This window comes from Canis lupus, chromosome X (assembly GCF_048164855.1).
Source record: "Canis lupus baileyi chromosome X, mCanLup2.hap1, whole genome shotgun sequence".
Classification (NCBI taxonomy): Eukaryota; Metazoa; Chordata; class Mammalia; order Carnivora; family Canidae; genus Canis; species Canis lupus.
This window is the reverse complement of record NC_132876.1, coordinates 88,831,293-88,853,112: the sequence shown is the minus strand read 5'-3', so window position 1 is coordinate 88,853,112 and position 21,820 is coordinate 88,831,293. Positions and strand designations below refer to the sequence as shown.

The 21,820-nt window shown below is 36.9% G+C and overlaps 1 protein-coding gene across 13 annotated transcripts in view; it reads right to left on the bottom strand.

The window, feature by feature from the left end:
- Nucleotides 1–21,820, bottom strand: part of CASK (calcium/calmodulin dependent serine protein kinase) — a 349,933-nt gene that overhangs the window by 261,814 nt on the left and 66,299 nt on the right. For 7 of the 13 annotated variants that reach the window (XM_072816978.1, XM_072816979.1, XM_072816984.1 and 4 more), the window contains exon 2: nucleotides 19,738–19,850. In XM_072816978.1, the coding sequence (XP_072673079.1) occupies nucleotides 19,738–19,850 (113 nt within the window). Of the gene's footprint in view, nucleotides 1–19,719; nucleotides 19,851–21,820 lie in introns of all 13 variants that reach the window. The other 6 variants (XM_072816975.1, XM_072816976.1, XM_072816981.1 and 3 more) reach the window with 1 other exon arrangement.

Here is a 21,820-nt window from a genome sequence, read left to right as displayed (position 1 = left end):
TTTGTTTTGTCTATCAGTGTTAGAAGTAGTAAAAATTCAGGTGTTGACAGAACCCAGAAAAACTACTTTAGAGTAGATTTTTTTTTTAGAGTAGATTTTAAAAAAATAAAAAGGAAGATGAGATAATGAAAGTAAGAGAAATCATAGAGATGGAATTGAGGTGGGCCAGATGAAGATAACTCCAGGATGAATCCAGGAAGATTCTCAATGGAGGATAGGGAAATTATGGACCACCTACAAGGTGCTAATTGTGATTGGAGATGATTCACAGGCATCATCACCTTTAATCTTGGCACCAGCTCTGGGAGGACAGTATTATTACTGTCACTTGACACCTAGGAAAGCTGAGGTTTATGAAACTGGAGGTCACATCACACAAAACAGATTTGAAATGTCTGACTTCAACTCTTCCCATGCTTTTTCTACAACAATGGATCTGTAAAAAAAAAAAAATCACAGGGAAATCTTTAGCTATAGTTCACTTGGTATTTAACCTCAAATTTTCCTTGGGTTTAATAAGAACTCAACAGAATTCCTGTACTTAGTCTTGTGCAAGAGACTCATGTTTTCAAATAACACAGGAGAGAAGATGACCAAATTAAAAAGATAAAAGTTAGTTTCCAAAGCTTAGTAAAAAACCAAAGTAAAACAAAACACTGAATGAACAAATAATTACAGTGAGGATACAGGAAAAACTTGGTAACATTTTCATTCATATATTAGAAGTGTTAAAAAAATACATACACATTAGAGAGACAAATTGGCAAAGCTTTTCAGAAAGCCTGCATTGCTTATTGACTCCGTACTAAAAAATGAGCAATTTGGCCATCATTCCTCAAACAGTAGTCTTAACGTTTCCTGGCAGTTATTTCTGAAGAGTAAACAAAATAGATAAAATCTACCTCATTGATAGGGAGGAAATAGAAACAAGCCAAGATAAAGGCAAATACCACAGACAACACAAGGCCAATTCAAATAGACTAGTGAAATTTTCTCCCAAAAGCATTTCAGAAATGGCCTTTCTCATGTCGTTAACTTTATATGCATTTTGAACCAAATGCCTCTTCTCATTATTTCTTAAGTATCCAGTAAAGGTAGCAAAACAAGATTTACCTGTGTCCTGAGTTGCTCTCCTTACTATTTACTATCAAGAATGAGAATCTGCAGTCTGGATTACTAGATTTAGAGCTATCTATGTTTTATTCCTATCTATACCCAGCCTAGCACTTAGCATTCTGCACAGAATAGGTATCTAATGAGTTGTCTCCAACCCCCCTTCACCCCCCCCAACTGAACAAATGCTTCTGTGAACTAGCAAACCAGATTTCCTACTAGGCAAAATATACAAATAGTTGGGACAGATGTTTTCCCCTGACCACATGAGCTAGCAAAATCAAATTGTTTTATTCTCTTTCCCTTGAGACAATGTATACCTATTCCTCCTACATAAAGCATAAATACAAAGTTTGATAAATTTTCTGTGAACTCATCTAGGTAACTAGCACCCAGAGCAAGAAACAGAGCATGACCAGCATCTGAGAAGCCCCCATATCATGCTCCCCTCTCAGTCTTTGCCCATCCCCCCTAGAGGTAACCACTATTTTAATTTCACACGTCATAGATCAGTTATACTGTTTTTAAACTTTAAATAAACGGAATCATAGGGTAGGTAGCCTTTTATGCCTGGCTTCTTTGACTTATCATTTTGCTCAAAGTTTTATACGTTCTATGTTTAAACAAAGGTTCATCCAAAGGTTCATCATTGCTTTTTTTTTTAAGATTTTATTCATTTATTCATGAAAGACACACACACACACACACACAGAGGCAGAGACACAGGCAGGAGAAGCAGGCTCCATGCAGGGAGCCTGACTCGGGACCCAATCCCGGGTCTCCAGGATCACACCCCGGGCTGCAGGCGGCGCTAAACCGCTGGGCCATCGGGGCTGCCCTTCTCATTGCTTTTTAATACCACACGATCTGAATTCACCACAATTTGTGCCATTCTACTGTTGTTGGATATTTGAGGTATTTCTACTTTAGGGCTATTACAATTCTGCTGAAAGCATTCTTGTATGTATTTTTTGATGGACATATGTTAAGGCATTTCAGTTGGGTATATGCCTAGGAGTGGAATGCTACATCATAATGTATTTATATGTCAGCTTTCATTGATACTCCCAGTTTACCAGAGTGGTTGAAGTAATTTATGCTATTAGCAATAAGAGTTCTGGCAGCTCTCTTCACCAACACTTGGAATTGTCTGTCATTTTAATTTTTAGCTATTTTGTTGGGAATGCAGTGGTATTACATTGTGGTTTTAGTGTGCATGTTTCTGATAACTAATGAAGTTATCTATCATTTATTAATCACTTGGATACATTTTTTTCCCTGAAATATCTTCCAAGTCTTTTCTCTATTCCTGAGACTTCTTTTTTTTGTTTGTTTGTTTTTATTCTTTTTTTTTCTTTTTTTTATTCCTGAGACTTCTTTTTTTTTTTTAATTTTTATTTATTTATGATAGTCACAGAGAAAGAGAGGCAGAGACACAGGCAGAGAGAAGCAGGCTCCATGCACCGGGAGCCCGACGTGGGAATCGATCCTGGGTCTCCAGGATCACGCCCTAGGCCAAAGGCAGGCGCCAAACCGCTGCGCCACCCAGGGATCCCTATTCCTGAGACTTCTGATCTGTCTCTGGGTTTGCTGCAGAATTTACTTGAGGATACCTAGACTTGGCTTCTTTCTCATAGGAGAAGGGTCACCACCCCTCCTACCCTAACTAATTACATGACCTCACTATAGCTACATACAGAACAAGCTCACACAGCAAAGTAGTCTGGATATACTAGAGTGTTGGCCAGGTAAGAAGGGATAAACGTGTGTTTATAGCCCAGCTTTGGAATCCTGACCGTGAAAGTTTAACACAGCCTATTTACCCTTTACAAATGTAATTTTTCCCCAAGAGAAGAAACCTTCGTCCATTCAAAACTGTTCTTTTATGGTACCATTCCCCAGGATCTTCAGTAAATTCACAAAACTTACGTGATATTCCTTCATTCACTCAGTAAATATTTACTAAGTAAGTACTTGGTGCCAGTCACAGTTCTAGATGCTCAAAGTGTGAAGAAAACAAAAATACTCTGCCTCCAATTCTCTCTCTCTCTCTCTCTCTCTCTCACACACACACACACACACACACACACACACACACTTTCCTTTTTTGTGGAGGGTGGGGTACATGAAGCCAAGGATAGCTAGGTTGTAGAATATAAAGGGTAAGGGCTCTGGAGTCCAAAAGATAGACTAACTTGGGTTTGCCTGGCTCTATCACTTCTGTACATGGATTGAAAACTTCATTAACTTCCCTGATCTTTAATATCCTCTGCAAAATGTAGATTTCTTCTTGCAGATTTCTCTGAGGATTAAATGAGATGACATATATAAACAGCACCTAAGAAAATGCCTGGCATTTTAAATAGTGGATGATCAGTACATGGCCACAATTAAAAAGGATAGGCTTTTTTCATTTGCTTATAGATGACATCTTTACTACAAATGGAAGCACAGAATTGCTTTTGTTTATACATACTGCTCTTTTTGATGTACTATTATTAAAATCATTTAACTCTATAATAAATTCTTCATCCTACTGGAGAGATAAACTGTTAAGATATTACAAAGTAACAGTTCATAAGAAAACATCAGCTTTTAAAGCATTAAGCTTTAACCCATTTGTAGGCTCAACTTCCTTCCTAGAGGGTAGGGCTTAAACCCTCTAGATTCAATCCCATAAACTGGCCATAAAGAAACTAAGCAATGGGAAAGTGGGACATGATGGAGAGCTGGTATCATGAACAAAGAAAAGAATCCACTCTAGGAAAACCATAAACAACCAACTCTAGTGTCCACTGAGTGTGGTGATTTCATAGTTGGACATGCCTCTTGAGGGGCCCTTGAAAGCTATTTCTGTGGATGTGTTACAAGACATATTGACACTATCATGGGCGTCAAGCCAGGGCAATTCCCAAACCCACCCAGCTTCCTCCACGTGGCAGAATAAGAAAGGGTTCAGTATAAATTCTAGTTCTAATTTTTATGGATGTAAACACTAAGTTTACATAGTGAACTGGGAGAGTGCCAGAGTGTTCACAAAAACAAGCAGATATCACCATAGGACCCAGCAATTCTACTCTTAGGCATATAACCAAAAGAAATCAAAACATGTGTCCACACAAAAATACATACAGGCGATGTTTATTATTCACAGTAGTAATGTTCTATAAAGTCACATGAGCTTCTGAGTGAGTGGATATGGAACCACCGCTCCCTGAGAAGATACAAGGTTAGGTTCTTGTGAGTCTCTGCTCACATTTTGGTCACCGATCAATACATAACCTTATTTTATGGGCATTTCTGTTTAAAGATGCCTTATTTAGTATGTATCATCAATCCATTAGCATTGAACTCACAGCTAAGAGTCCTTTAACTCCTGGCTGAGTAAAGCTTCTCGAACATGTGTATTCACTCCATAAGGCACATCACAGCCTTCCTGTGCTTAGGAATGCTAAACAGCACTTAGCACTATGTTTGGGGGCTATGTGAAACAGCAAACTCATCAGCAAAAAGCACAGAAATGCCAAACCGTGGCACTCAATAGACTGCAAAAAGGGCACTTGTGTACATGGCACGAGAGCCAAAATAAGAAGGCAGAGTGTAGCTGGTTTGACTTCAGCTGGGAATGCAGCCCTTGAGTGATTTAGGTTTTTGGCTGCTCTGCACAGGTCTATGAGTGACTGGGAGAGTGCCAGGAGTATCTGTTTTGGGGATACAAGTAAGTTTTAGTGAGCAGGCAAATTTGCAGATCAGAATCGATGAGTGGGGATAGACTGTACATGAATGTTGATGGCAGGTAAAAAGTTGATACTACCCAAATGTTATCAACTAATGGATGAATAAAATATGGTCCATTCACACAATGGAATATTATTCAGCCATCAAAAGGAATCAAACAGATATATGCTACAACATGGAGGAACTCTGAATACATGTTGAGTGAAAGAAGCCAGACACAAAGGTTACATATTACATGATTCCATTTATGTGATATGTCCAGAATAGGCAAATTCACAGAGGTAGGAAGTAGATTAATAGTTGCCAGAAGCTGGGGAGGGGGAACATAGTGGGTGTTTACTAATAGGTATGGGTTTTTGGGGGGAGGGTGATGAAAAGGTTCTGGAAATAACGGTGATATTTGTGCCTGCACAACTGAATATACAGAAACCACTGAATTGTACGATTTAAAGGAGTGAAATTTGGGGTGTGTGAATTATATCTTAATAAAGCTATTACTAAAAGAAAACAAGAAAATGGGAATGAATGAGGTTTTGTTAAAGCAAACTTCTTCTGAGTTACATGCCACAAACTGCATAGTGACCTAAAAATTACTGCTGATGATCCATCAGCTAACAAGTTGGTAAGTTCCATTAATTTTGTCAAAAGCAAAGCAAGACTCAACCTGACTTGAAAAAGTACGTATTACCTGGTCTTTGAGACTTACTTCCTCAATACTGATGCCAATTTTTAAACTGCTTCTTTGTTTGGCATCCTGGAGGTCTCTGTACATTTTCCAAACACATCTTATAACACCCCATAATATGATTCTGGATTGCTGAGAAGGCTCATTGTATAGGAACAGAAGAAGAAATTGTGAAAGGGGACATAAGAAAGAATCTGTATGTCCATTACAGGCATTGTCCTGGACACATCAACTTCAGAAAGAATACATATAGAAGAATTTGGAGGGATCCCTGGGTGGCGCAGCGGTTTGGCGCCTGCCTTTGGCCCAGGGCGCGATCCTGGAGACCCGGGATCGAATCCCACGTCGGGCTCCCGGTGCATGGAGCCTGCTTCTCCCTCTGCCTGTGTCTCTGCCTCATTCTCTCTCTCTCTCTCTCTGTGACTATCACAAATAAATAAAAAAATTTAAAAAATATTTAAAAAAAAAAAAAAGAAGAATTTGGAAACTGGTTCCCTTGCAACTTATCCATGCCTGATATTGCTTAGAAGTCTTTATACACCTAGGGGCACCTGCACCCAGTGTGAAGACAACCTGTTAAAGAACGAAAACTCCAATGTCAGTGTCCCCCAGCCCTTTTCCTTTCTCACCAGCAATTTAATTCAGACTTCCATCTGTTGGCAGGTCACACAGTTACTGTTTTAAGTCTACAACTATCATACTATCCCAAACAGGTTTTTTTGTTTGTTTAAGTAGGCTCCATGTCAGTGTGGAGCCCAATGCGGACTCTGAGATCAAGACCTGAGCTGAGATCAAGAGTCGGATGCTTAACCGACTGAGCCACCTCAACTTCCACCTCTCAAAGAGGTTTTAAATTGCAAGGGGACAGACTGCCTCTTATGTTTCTTTGTATTCCCTTTATATCACTGAGCGTGAATTTTGTCAAAAGGAATTTCACATGCATAAAATTTCACTAACAATAAAAACTACTCCTTGCTAAAGAAAACCAAGCAGTGTGGTATTCCTGTGTAAAAGATGAATAACAGTCCTGGATAACGAATACGAATGGCTCCTCAAAGCCCTCACATAGGAAAATGCTGAGCCCTCTGACCCTGGAAAACAGCAAAGACTGAGAAATCTCTGCATTCTTTGTGTTCCAGAAAACAGTTTCCTACATGCAAACATCTTCCCCAGATGACTTAAAAAGATTCACAGATGCCCTCCCCTCTGTTTACCTATGATAAAGCCACACAGGCCCTCCAAATATCCATTCTTTGACTCATAAGTGATTAGCCCAGCTGCTTGTCTATACTTTAGAACCAGAACAAGATGCCTGTTAACCAAAGCTTGGTGAAACTGCTCTCTCACTGGCCTTCCCATCTCCTTGTACTCAGTTCTTTCTGTAGCCTTGTTCATTCCTCTTGATAAAATAAAAACCGTTTTTTCCCCTCTAACTCTTGAGATAGCTGTAGATCTGTCAGGGTATTCTATTAGAATTGATCCCACTCCCTATTTTAACAGTCCCCTCCTCCTCCTTGAAAGAATCCTTTTCCTTACTAATTTGAAATCTGTGTTTTTACTTGACACATTACATAATACAAATTTCTTTCAGAATAATCTTGCTCACAGAAGACTTATGTCTTAGCCTATTTTCAGGCCTATTTGTACAGATGGTATAATGGTAACTCTGACATTCAATATATTCAAGAACTATCCCTCATCTACTTCTTCAGACTTAAATTTTAATAACGTACTCCAAAATTCTTGTGACCTGGTATACAGAATGGGTTTCCCATCTACTAGTTCCCATATATCAGAGACTATGCTTCCACTGAACCACCCAGATCTCTGCACCATCTACTTCCATTTCTAGAGCTTCCTGAGAAGTTTTATGAATCACATAATTTAAAAGCTAGCAAAATGCAGATCTGAAAGGAAATAGGTAGTTACTTATATGGGCAAAAAAACAAAAAGACATTATTTAAAACATGAAGCATAATTTAGTCCATATAGTGGAAGAGGAGAAAACTAACAAAGCTGCTTATTTCAGAATAAAAAAATGAACAGTCCCTCATCTCACAGTTTTTCATAGTGTTACATTTCCTGAATGTGATATTAAGATGAAATTGAATATATAAGCCAGGGAGCTTTGAGAGCTCTAGTATATAAACATGACAGCCATAACTAAGTCATAGGAGATGGGAAATCCAGATTAAGAGAGGTTTAGGAGTAAAATGATATTAAAGATTATGGCCAACATACTTTATGTAATATCAGGCCATGTTTACACCTGGAATTATAATGAACAAATATAAGTCATTTCAACAAATAGCTGCATACTTTCAAAAACAGAGATTGCAAACTTAAGTCTTCTCTGCATTTTTAAAAAGGTAAAACAATAAGAGGAAAGAAATCAGGATTTTCTTTTTTTTCCAGGGTTGATTTTACAAAGTTACTATAAAACGCCTCAGCTTTAGAGATTAGTTAGCAGTTACTCATAGAACAGTAACTGCCAACAGAATTTGATTAGCAATTCAAATATAAACTTCACATTTGTAAAATTCATATCTTATTTTAGATATTGTTGTCCAGAAATGCTTGCTACAAATACAGTAAAATGACCTAATCATTAAAAAAGTAGATGGGTTTTTAAAGTTGACTCTTCAACCTCAAAAGGTTCAATAGAGTCACAAAAAAGGGCCAGAAGGGAAAATGGCCATTGAAGCAGTTTGCTAAAAGAGCACTCATAATTTATTGCCTAAGATCTACAGAAATATTTGATTTTCTATATAAAATTATGTACTTGAAAGGTAAATTAAAAACTTGGGGCACCTGGGTGGCTCAGTGGATTGAACGTCTGATTTGGTTTTGGCTCAGTTCATGATTTCATGGGTCATGGGATCAAGCCCTGCAACAGGCTCTGCACTCAGTGGGGAGTTGGCTTGAAGATTCTCTCCCTCTGCCCCTCCCCCCACTCGCATGTGCGCACACATGTACTCTCTCTCAAATCTTTAAAATAAATAAATAAACAAAAATCTTAATGGGAAAACCCCTCTTAGGAATATATATTACCAGTGAGCCATACAGTAACTAAATAACTACTATGATCAGAAGTTATGAAAAGGGAGTATTTTGTTGAAAATTATTCACTAGGTGGATGCTGGTTTCTAGCAGTTTTTCTCAAACTACTCTATGAAATACAAAACCCTATTTTCCCCCCATAGAACCACTATTAACAGAGGTGCCTGGGTGGCTCAGTGGTTGAGCGTCTGCCTTCACCTCAGGGCATGATCCTGGGGTACCAGGATCAAGACCCGCATCAGGCTCCCCACAGGGAGCCTGCCGCGCCCCCTGCCTATGTCTCTGCCTTTCTTTTTCTGTGTCTTTCATGAATAATTAAAATCTTTTAAAAAAGAACCACTATTAACAAATATGATTTTTTAAATACTAGCAAACTTAAGGACTTCATCAACCATAAGAGTCTATGATTAATAACACCAGTGCTCAGAAATGATGATCTGATAACTCAAAGTTAAATTAATATTTTTCACATATATATGACATGGCACATAAAGGATAATTCATTAATGTTTGAAAGAATGGATCTTTTCATTTCAAATATTTATAGAATTTGATATATTAAATCTGTAGTCAAGACTTAAAAACACATGATCAAGCTGCTCAAGAATCCTATTTTATGGTATATTATATGACAAAAAACCCTAGAAGTATAAGCCTTAATCTCTTGGAATTTGCTAGATGATTTCTAACCATTTCAATTCCAAACCACAGTGGAAGAAATAGTGACTAAGAAAATGCAACTGCAAAGAAAAATTTTTGGGAAATGCCTTCTGCATGCAAAAGGAAGAGATGGAATTTGCTTTGACGTGGATGGAACTGGAGGGTATTATGCTGAGTGAAATAAGTCAATCGGAAAAGGACAAACATTATATGGTCTCATTCATTTGGGGAATATAAAAATTAGTGAAAAGGAATAAAGCGAAAGGAGAGAAAATGAGTGAAAATATTAGTGAGGGTGACAAAACATGAGAGACACTTAACTCTGGGAAACGAATAAGGGGTAGTGGAAAGGGAGGTGGGCAGGGGGTTGGGGTGACTGGGTGATGGGCACTGAGGGGGGCACTTGGCGGGATGAGCACTGGGTGTTGTGCTAAATGTTGGCAAACTGAACTCCAATAAAATAAAAGGAAGAGATGGAGATTTATTAACTAGACCAGTAATTATTCCACATAACAAACATAAATTCACTAGCATGAATTCACTAATTCATAAATTAAATCTATTAAACATTCATGTTTCCTGAGGAAAACAAGTGACAGTTTTTAATTACACTATCAGTTACATTAGTCAGAGTTTACCTATACAGAACAATTTGGATTATTTGGAAACCAAAACCTGACATTAAAATGTTTTTGCCTACATGCCCAAATTTTTATGGGCTAATTATCCATTTTGTGGATGAGTGCATTGATTAGGAGGAAATTTTTTAAAGTTATTTTAAAATAATTGTTCATTAACAGAAAGTGCAAAAATAGCACAAGAGAGATTCTACATATCCTTAACTCAGTTTCCCACGTAGGCGAGCAAAATTTGTCACCCCAAACAGTGTTTCTTTGGCATGTGGACTATTTTAGGCTGCTCACTTTTTTTAAAAAAATCCTGGAGATCAATTTTTTCCCCTCGACATTTAGGTGGTTTCTAGAAGTAACCACTCTCAGAATATTGATATGGATCCTTCTAGTTCTTTGTGTAGGTTTTTTTCTACTTAACAAAATACAGTTTATACTGTGATTTCTCATTTTTTATTTAAATAACAATAGAGTTTGAGGTAGCTCTATGGCTTAGTTGGTTAAAGCACCTGTCTTGTAAATAACAATAAAGTCTGGAGATTATTTTATATCATTTATATTCTCCCAGGCTGGTTATTTATTTTTTTAAAAGATTTTTTAAAATTTATTTATTTGACAGAGAGATACAAGTAGGGGGAGCAGCAGGAGAGGGAGAAGCAGGCTCCTCGCTGAGCAGGGAGCCCAATGTGGGGTTCAATCCCAGGACCCCATGATCATAAACTGAGCTGAAGGCAGACACTTAACCAACTGAGCCATCCAGCACCCTAGGCTTATTATTTTCATGAAACAAAGAGACTTAACCAGTTTTTTTTTTTTTGCCTTCCCCCTAAACTATCTAAAAAAAATTAGAGGATCTACTTCAAAAGAGAGCTATCATCATAGATAACTACAGTATAATATGAACTAGGTGCAGTAGACAACACCCTGGAATGGCCTGTTGGATCAAAGTCCTCTCTGTGTTCCACTGTTTCTGGACAGCCCAGCAAACACTTGTTTACCAAACATTTACTCTTTCCAGTCTTCCTATGAATTGTCTTTCTTCCCTTTGAAGTACCAGATTCATGCCCCTTTTCCCTTAAGTCTAGAATGACCTATATATCTCATTTCGCCTGTCTTTGAAAACTCATGTTTATATGGATTTCCTGTACACACATAGTTAAGTTTGATATTCTCCTGTTGATCTGCCTCATGTCAATTTAATTTTTAGATCAATCAGAAGAAATCTTGAGGGTATCAGAAAATTTTTCCTCCCCAGGACCCCTGATGGTAACACCTTACATAACTAACAATAGTACAATGTCAACACCAGGAGATTGACATTGGTACGATCGACAGACCTTATTTAAATTTCACCAGTTTTAAATGGACTCGTATGTACTGTAGCGCTACTAAATTTTATCACTGTGTATAAGTTCACGTAGTCACTATCACAACAAAGATACGGAACTGTTCACAAAGACCCCTCCCATGATCCTAACCCTTCAGAGTCATACCTACCTCCCCTTCTCTCATGCTTCTCACAAAGTTTGTGATCCCTAATGCCTGACAATCACTAATCTATTGTCCAGTTCTATAATTTTATTACTTAAAAACTTATATAAAGGGAATCACATGGTTTATGACCTTTCAGAAATTGTTTTTAAAAAACATAGCATACATAATTCCCTTGAGAGCTATCCAAGTAGTTGCATGCATCAACAGGTTTTGTGGGGTTTTTTTGTTTTTTTTTTGTTTTTTGTTTTTGCTGCATAGTTATTCCATGGTAGGGATGTAGTCCAATTTGTTTAACCATTTACCCACTAGAGGACACTTTAATTCTTTCTACATTCTAACCATTTCAAATGGAACTGCTATGAAAACTTGCTTGCAGGTCTTTGTGAGAACACAGGTTTTCCTTTCTCTGAGATGTACATTTTCCTGGAGTACAACTGCTGAATTGTTGAGCAAGTCTATGTTTAATTTTTCAAAGAAACTGCTATACTATTTTCCAGAATCACTTTATCCTATATATTCCCATCAGCAATCTATAAAAGATCCAGTTTCTCTATATTTTTTCCAGAACATAGTATTATTTTTTATTACAGCAGTTCTAATAGTTGTGGTATAATATCTTGTTGTGGTTTAAATTTATATTTCCCTAATAGCTACGGATGTTAAACATTATTTTCATGTGCTTGGTAGAAACTTGTATAATTCTTTTTTGGAAAATGTTCAAGTTTTTTACTCACTGGGTAACTGGATTCTTTTTTAATGTTGGAATTTTGCTCTTTATCTTTAAATTGTACACTTGGTATCATGTCTAAGAACTCCGTATCCTAGGTCCTGATGATTTTCTGGTATGTTTTCTTTTAAAAGCTATATAGTTTTATGTTTCACCTTCAAATCTATGATAAACTCTGAGGTAATTCTAAAATATTAGATTTAGATTGAGGCTCAATTTTTGGGCTATTGCTCTATTACCATTTGTTAAAAAAAAAAAACACTATTCTTGTGGCACCTGGGTGGCTCAGACAGTTAGGTATTGGACTCTCGGTTTCGATTCAGGTCATGATCTTGGGATTGAGATCGAGCCCTGCAGTGGGCTCCACGCTTAGTGAGGAGTCTGCTTGAGAGTCTTTCCCCCTCTTTTTCCCTCTGCTCCTCCCCCACTTGCTCTCGCTCTCATTCATAAATAAATAAATGCTTTAAAGAATTATTCTTTCTTCACTGACTTGGGCTTGAGTTTTTGCCAGAAATCAGTTGACTATACTTGTGTGGGGCTACTTCTGAGCAATCAAATCTGTTCCATTGATCTCAGTCTAGTCCTCTGCCAGTACCACACAAGACAGCTATATAAATCTTAAAAAGGGGTAGAATGATTTCTCTCACTTTATTACAGCTTTTCAAAAGTTGTTTTTTCTATTCCTGTTCTTTTGCCTTTCCATTTCAACAACAAATCTTCCTGGGAATTTAACTGGAATTGGAACAAACCCATAGATAAATCTGGGAAGAAATGACATCTTTGTTGAGTCATCCAATCCATGAAGAGTACATCTGTCCATTTATTTAGATCTTTGAGTTCCTTCATCAGAGATCTGTAGTTTTTACAAGACTTATAGATATTTTATGGGATTTATACCTAAGAATTCATTTTGTTTTTGTTTTGGGCAATTGCAAATAGCATAATGCTTTTAACTGTGGTTTCCCAGTATTCTTTGCCAAGTAAATAGAAATAAAGAAATATAATTGGTTTTGGTATGTTCATCTTATATTGCTGATGAACTTACTTATCAGTTCTAGAAGTTTTGTTGAAGATCCTTAGGATTTTGTATATAGGCTTTCATGTCATCTAGAAATGAAAAGTTTCATTTCTTCCTTTCCAAACTATATGCTTATATTTCCTTTCCCTGGTTTATTGTGATGATTTCCAACACTAGGCTGAATAAGAATGGTGGGAATGAACAGCCTTACCTTGTTCCCATTCTGAGGAGAAAAGCATTTTTTTTTTTTTTTTTGAGAAAAGCATTTTGAGTAAATTTTTCTGAAAAAAAAAAGTAAGGTCTATGTTTGTTCCTACTTGTTGAGTTTTTGGAACCAATTCTATGAAGTCTGCATCCTTTGTTGTATGTGGCCACTAAGTCTCTCTTGGTTAGTTTAGCTGTTGCTTATTCAGGGGCTGTGTGTTAGGGCATACCTTTAACCCTCAGGGAGTTGACAACTCTGCCTTAGCGTTCAATTCCTACTTGCACAGCCTGAAAGTTGGCCACAGTTGAGAGCTTAAGGCCTTGTTAGGGCTTTTCTGAGCATATGCACAGTCCCATACATGTTCATGGCCTTCTTGATTCCCACAAATATGTTTGTAGTTTTTTCAGAGCCCCCACAGACCTCTCACTAACCAGTTTTTCTTTTTAAGCTTTTAGGTTAGCTTTCTGTTTGCCCCAGCTGTTACTCTATGGCCTCAGATAGCTGTGAAGGTAAACTGTCTCTGAAAATTTTCAACAGATGCCCTCAGGAAAAAGGTATTTTGTAGTAGGCAATCTCTGAGTCAGACCAAATAAAGACAAGCCTTGCAAGTGGGGTCCCTTTCAGGGAACTACCAGATAGATCAATAATGACAATTTCATGGGCCAGAGGCTTTCAAGGAATTCTATCCCTGTTCTGCCTCCTTTGGTGGCTTCAAAGGTCCTGGTTTTCACCATGAATTCTGTGTTTTCAAGGTTACTATGGAACTGGAGAGAGGGAGATGGCAATGGGGCAAGTTAAAATGCCACAAAGCTCACTGTTCTTAGCAAGAATCAGCAGTTTTTCCTGAATAAATTCTTCCTGTGTAGCTGCAAGCCTTTGGTTAACTTCCAGAGTTCTGAAAAAGTTGGATTCTATTTTTACTGGTTTTCCTCTTGCTTTTATGGCGAGCAGAATTGTCAAAAGTCCTTATACTACTCCAATTTCACTGACATCATCTGCTACCTGGGACCTTTAGAATGAGATATTCTTAGAGACTAGGTAAACTGGAACCCAATCTATATTCTTTCTAGAAGACAGTATTCTTCCAAAATAAAAACTGCCATTTTTGAACTTCTAAAATTGAACCATAAAGAAATGAGTCCTTTCAAGATCTGAGAACTGTCAATTCTGTTTCTAATTCTATATATCTTACCTTAAAAAAATAAAAATAAAAATAAAAATAAAAAAAAGAATTTCTTAAAACGATTTACCTAAATTAATTTTGATACCTATTTTTAAAACAAAAAAAGTCTAATTTAATTAGTGGTTTAGTACAGTAAGAGATAAAATGTGCATTAATTAAAAGTTTTAAGATATTCATCAAGGAATTTCATTAATAGAGGCTGTGTATGTAAGTATGAAAATATCCTCTGATGAGAAGTAATATCCTAATATAAATTCACCCAGCTTTCATTTAATAAAAACTTGTTATTCATCTCATGTTCATAAGCATCAATTTCATTTTTTCATACGTGTGAAAGAAGAAGCTGAACTAGTTAGGAATAATATGCCTTTTTAGGAATCTAATAAAAGCTATGGACTTTCTTCCTACAAATGAATATATATGTTCATTTAATTCTGCTTACAATTTAAGAGGTTCTTGGATACCCCACAGCCTGTAAATTAAGAACTCCTACTGAAAAGAAATTATGATTTTATTGGGAAAAACAGAAAACAGATATTCAAATAATTACAATAATTTCACCTTCAGTGGAGCAAAGAGAATTTAAAATATTAAAACATAGAAGTGGTCTCCAACTAATACATAGTATTTCATTTCAAAAGCTAATTTGTAAATTATGTATTTAGAATTTATTATATGTTCTTATAAAACAATGTTAGAAACAATGGCTGGAGACTATTAAACCATAAGCCTCTTAAAAGTAGGTGCTCTTCAGCAAAAGATACAGTCAACAAAACTAAAAGACAACCTACAGAATGGGAGAAGATATTTGCAAATGACGTATCAGATAAAGGGCTAGTATCCAAGATCTATAAAGAACTTCTTAAACTCAACAGCAAAGAAACAAACAATCCAATCATGAAATGGGCAAAAGACAGGAACAGAAATCTCACAGAGGAAGACATAGACATGGCCAACAAGCACATGAGAAAATGCTCTGCATCACTTGCCATCAGGGAAATACAAATCAAAACCACAATGAGATACCACCTCACACCAGTGAGAATGGGGAAAATTAACAAGGCAGGAAACCACAAATGTTGGAGAGGATGCGGAGAAAAGGGAACCCTCTTACACTGTTGGTGGGAATGTGAACTGGTGCAGCCACTCTGGAAAACTGTGTGGAGGTTCCTCAAAGAGTTAAAAATAGACCTGCCCTACGATCCAGCCGTTGCACTGTTGGGGATTTACCCCAAAGATTCAGATGCAATGAAACGCCGGGACACCTGCACCCCGATGTTTATAGCAGCAATGTCCACAATAGCCAAACTGTGGAAGGAGCCTCGGTGTCCATCGAAAGATGAATGGATAAAGAAGATGTGGTCTATGTATACAATGGAATATTACTCAGCCATTAGAAATGACAAATACCCACCATTTACTTCGACGTGGATAGTACTGGAGGGTATTATGCTGAGTGAAATAAGTCAATCGGAGAAGGACAAACATTATATGATCTCATTCATTCGGGGAATATAAAAAATAGTGAAAGGGAATAAAGGGGAAAGGAGAAAAAAATGAGTGGGAAATATCAGAAAGGGAGATAGAACATGAGAGGCTCCTAACTCTGAGAAACGAACTAGGGGTGGTGGAAGGGGAGGTGGGTGGGGGGTGGGGGTGACTGGGTGACGGGCACTGAGGGGGGCACTTGATGGGATGAGCACTGGGTGTTATGCTATATGTTGGCAAATTGAACACCAATAAAAAATAAATTTATAAAAAAAGTAGGTGCTCTTTTTATCTGTCTTTGTATTATAATGATCTGTCCAAGTAAACAGAATATGTTAGGACCTCAGATGACCCTTTACAAAACCTATTTTACTCAATAATGTATTTGAATACAAATGCACTAAAATAAGAAAAAATATTGAGGCAATGACAAGGTCAAATAAACCACAAAGACAAAAATTTTTAAAAAATGGAAGTGATGAATCACTGAATTCTACTTCAGAAACCAATATTAACTAAGTAAAATTTAAATTAAAAAGTAAATTTAAAAAATAAAAAAGAATAAAGAATAGATTTTAAATTATGTGTTGCTTGAAAGAGGCTTAATTAGACGAGAATGTAACAGTAAATAAAATTATTTCTAGATATTCTTATTCAAACTTACAGATTCCTTTTGTTTTAAATTTCACTTCAAAATATGTTTCTTCTTAATATAGCATCTCTTACACTTAGCCATGAATGAGGTCATTTTTTTGGACCTAACAGTTTGTAAATGGACTGGAAGGGCAAAAAGGATAAGATGTTTTGCCTGCAGTGACTGGAAAGGAGTTAGAAGACATTGGGAAGGGGAAATTGGTCAGAGGTTTTATATATATAAAATGTTTATTATATATATCTTAAAATGTATCCAAGTTAAAGTAAGATAGTGTAAAAATGAGTAATAAAAGGATATGGGGGGCAGCCCGGGTGGCTCAGCGGTTTAGCGCTGCCTTAGGCCCAGGGCATGATCCTGGAAACCCGGGATCGAATCCCATGTCAGGCTCCCTGCATGGAGCCTGCTTCTCCCTCTGCCTGTGTCTCTGCCTCTCTCTCTCTGTGTCTCTCATGAATAAATAAATAAAATCTTTAAAAAAAAAAAGGATATGGGATGCCAGTGGAAGGAAGGAAGGAAGGAAGGAAAGAAAAGGAAAAATGGTGGAAGGATGTAGTGGAAATGGAATTTTGATTTTGCTTCTTGGTGCTAAAGAAGATGGGAAAACTACATTTTGGTGCCATGAATATAAAGGACAAGTGACACATTTTCATCTGAGTAACAATGAACCCTTATCAAAACCAGATAAAATCATGAGTAATATGTGGAATTCAACTGGTATCATGTAATACCTTAAAGGCTGTGGCCCAACCATATAGGATCAATGAAATGACCTGGCCTTGTCTTCACAATAGGACTTGGAAGACATTTATATAGCAAAAGCAATGCCGAAACAATGAAGGAGTGAGCCACAATTTCAGTGGCAGGCTCCCATATATTAGGTAAAGACAAGATACATTCAGAGACATGTACTACAAGTGAGCCCCCTCACATCCCACCCTTTTAAGTTTGGCATTTGATTGCTTAACTAGGTGACAATTAAAAAAAAGAGGTTCAGCCTGGCAGTCTGAGTCTGTAGCAGCAGAGATCCCTTGCTGAAAAAATCTGTCAATAAACAACCTCAGCCAACTGAGAAAGTAATCAATTGCCTCCCTAAAAATGTCTTTAGCCAAGAGAGATTCAGAATTAGGTATAACAATGAGCTAAATCAATATAAAATTGGTATATTGAGTAACTGATTTAGACTTGTGATTTTAAACTAGACTCTTCGGGCTCCCGGTGCATGGAGCCTGCTTCTCCCTCTGCCTGTGTCTCTGCCTCTCTCTCTCTCACTGTGTGCCTATCATAAATAAAAAAAAAAAAAAAAAAAAATCTAGGGATCCCTGGGTGGCGCAGCGGTTTGGCGCCTGCCTTTGGCCCAGGGCACGATCCTGGAGACCCGGGATCGAATCCCACATCGGGCTCCCGGTGCATGGAGCCTGCTTCTCCCTCTGCCTGTGTCTCTGCCTCTCTCTCTCTCACTGTGTGCCTATCATAAATAAAAAAAAAATAAAATAAAATAAACTAGACTCTTACTAAGTTCATCAACAGTAACAGAACATTTAAGAGAAATAAAGATTCATCACATCTACAGGTTTAATAAACTAGGTTCAGGACCCAGGAAGGTTTTATTAGTTAACAACTGAGGTACAAAATATCAAATACAGTATATTAAACTTACATGCAGTAAAGTTTTAAGAAACTTAAGGAAGTTGCAAAACCTGCTTGGAAGTAAATTTTAAATTCTGCTAAATTTATAAAATAATTTATATAAAAAAGTAGTAATAGCCAATTTCGGAGGATAAAACCATGAGATCTAAAACCTCTGAATCTTACCATAATATTTTAAGGATTAAAACACTTTTAAAAAATCAGTTCTTGTTGTAACAACAATCTTCTATAATCAGTATATGGATAATAGTAATAATTCAAAGGGTTAAAAAAGTATTTAAAAGCAATGATCCTCAAGAAAGATCTACAGAAACAGATTAACTTAGAGCTTACAGTATGTGGGATTTTACTTTTCAAAGTTAGGATAACTGGATAAAATATAAATAGGCTACTCTGCCTTAGCTTTTCCAACTTCAACTATCAACTGCATTGTTCTTGGGGAGATTTAAAACGAATAAAGAAGGATATCTTTTATTGGACAGTCAAAAAGCCTGAATTTAGAAGAGAGGCTAATTAGAAAAATAAATATAATCAATTGTGCCAGCTCAAGTAGGAGCACATGTGAATTGTGGCTATGTGGAACTAGGAGTTAAATTCTATATAAAAAAAAAAAAAGTAACTTTATTTTTTTTAAATTTTTTTTTTAAATTTATTTATGATAGTCACAGAGAGAGAAAGAGAGAGAGGCAAAGACACAGGCAGAGGGAGAAGCAGGCTCCATGCACCAGGAGCCTGATGTGGGATTCGATCCCGGGTCTCCAGGATCACGCCCTGGGCCAAAGGCAGGCGCCAAACCGCTGCGCCACCCAGGGATCCCCCCCCAAAAAAAGTAACTTTAAAATGCTTACCTACTGTTAAAAAATATTTACATATAAATGTGATTGTCCATACCAAGGTCTTAAAACCAAGTTTAAGTCCTGCATGTCATAACAATACTGATCTTTCAAATTTTCATATATACTCTTCTAAGTGACATAAACCAAATGTGATCTAGGAGTCTTTAGTTCTATTAGACCATAATCCTAAAGATGGTTAAGTTATGGATTTAGAAGGAATTCATCTTATTTCTTCTGAGCCTGCAATTATCATATCTTTGCCATTATTTCCCCTTCCTCCTCTCCCATCCCATCTTCTGTACCACAGGACCCAAAATTAGACCCTACAAAAATATATATCCAGATCTCACTTTCTTCCTAGTCAAAAATCGTAGGCCTAGAGCAGTCTTATGTTGCTCTCTAACTGTAAATTACTCTAGCTATCTTTCAAATACCATGTTCTAGAACTGACAGAATGGAATTTAAACTGTCTCCACCCACTTCCCACTATATTATACCCGCCACTTCACCACCCCCAGATGAAAGTTAGGTTGATAAATGGATTTTGGAGATGAAATAAAGCCAGACATCAAATAACTTACTTGAAATCCATCTCTTACCTTCTGTACTTAACCCTGGACTTGATGTGAACTTGGCTACATCAACAATTTTTACAGCAAACTGTTGCCCAGTTTCTCTGTTGATACATCGTCGTACAACACTGAAGGGACCCCTTTAAAGAAAAAAAAAAGAAGCCGAGTTTAATTCATTGATTAGAGTCCCATCAACATCTTACTGATGTCTCACTGTCTAGTTTAAGATCAAATTTAAGTACTATAATTTTGAACATATTTTTCTATAATCTATGAGGTAAATAATTCACAAACTAAAGTTATTAAACCAGAATAGAAAACAAATTTGCATTTCAAAATGACTTATGAAGATACTAACTAGTTTGCTTATATTCAAGGCAAATAATCTTTGTAATATTCTCCATATATTATCAATATCTTAAACAAAATAAGAAATCACAGCGGTAGTGCACACAGCTTTTACCTTTTGAAGCCGAAACTTGTTATTGACCCCTTCCCTTTCATCTTAATTACCACCTACCCAATCTTCACTACCAAGTCCTACTGAGCTTCTCTCAAATTTTTCTCAAGCCTGTCCACCTCTTTCCAGGTATCATAAACTAGTCTAAGCTACTACCATCTCCTGACAGGACTACTGAAGAACTTGTTTCTCCCACTCATTCTTGTTGTCCTGTTTTAAAAATGAAAATCTGATCTTGTGTTTCTGCTCAAAATCCCAGAGAAAGTATATTCAATGCATATATTTGGTTAAGAACTGAAATACGTAATTCTCAAATAGGAAAATACACCCCAGCAAAATCTAGCCAGAAGACTTGAAGAGGGAATTCATAAAGAAAACCCTTGCATGATTTTGCCTCCAACAACCTCTCCAGTCTCATGTGAAGTCACAGAGAAATCTATCTTCCTTCAAGTTGCCATAGTAAAGCAAGTCCTTTCTACCAGGAGAGCCACTGGTCCAGCCATTTGAGTTATCTAGCTCTTTCTCTAAATTGATATAGCTCTCAATACTGGCCATACAATTCAATTAACTGGGATGATTGATAAAACACCAATGCCTGGGCCCAGGCATTACATACATACATACATACACACACACACACACACACACACACACACGGGCACACACAGTTCCTTGTGATCAATAGTTATCAAATAAAAAAAAATAGTTATCAAATAAGTTTCTAAAGATAATCCAACGACTGATCTGTACATGAATTGACTATTAAATAATACAGAATACAACAGCAATATACTGATTTATCTGAAGGCGAGTATAGTTTAAGTCATTAAATACATGTATACACATGTGTATTCCGCCCCCCACCCCAGGAAACATAAGACCATCTTTAGCTTTTATAGGTAAAAATAGTACATATGGACGTCTGTTCAATCAGCAGATAAGTTCTTCATTTACATTGGGACACTTGTGCTACTGCCTGCCTTAAAGGAGAAGTTGGTCTTTCTCTCAATTAGGGAACAAGGAAAAGAATGTAATCTAACCCAGACTTAAACATTTCTTGAACATCATATGAATTAGTTGACTTCACCATTCCATCATCTGGACATCAATTACACCACAGCTCAAATCTCTCTCTTCAAGCAACCTAACAAAGCTCAACTGGAAGGGAAAAAAAAAAACCAATAATGTGTCTTTCAGAACACCGAAGAAAGACCTTTTTGGTAACCACTCCAAACTGCTCAAAGATTTTGCTCTAAGAGAAGACAATACAACAAAGTGAAGCAGGACTTACACAAATGTTTTCATTCTCAATCTGGATGTCTTACTTGTGACTACTTATCCTGACGACAGCAAGCAATTTCAGAAATGCTTAATGTAATTGGTTTTTGTCCACACATAAACCCTTGGGATTCTATTTATATATACATTTATGTAGTGTGCTTCAATTCACTACATGTTTTTGGAAATTTTCCAAGATCTGTATGTGGGATTATTCATGGACAATAGAGTCAATTTTTTTAACTTTTTCCTGTTTGAAGAAAGGTGAGGAAGAAAGCAGAGCATCTCTCCCTACCCTTTTAGTAATAATAAAATGAAGAAAGCTAGAGAGAAAGGAGAGAAAAGGGAATATGGAGGGAAAAAAAAGGTGTT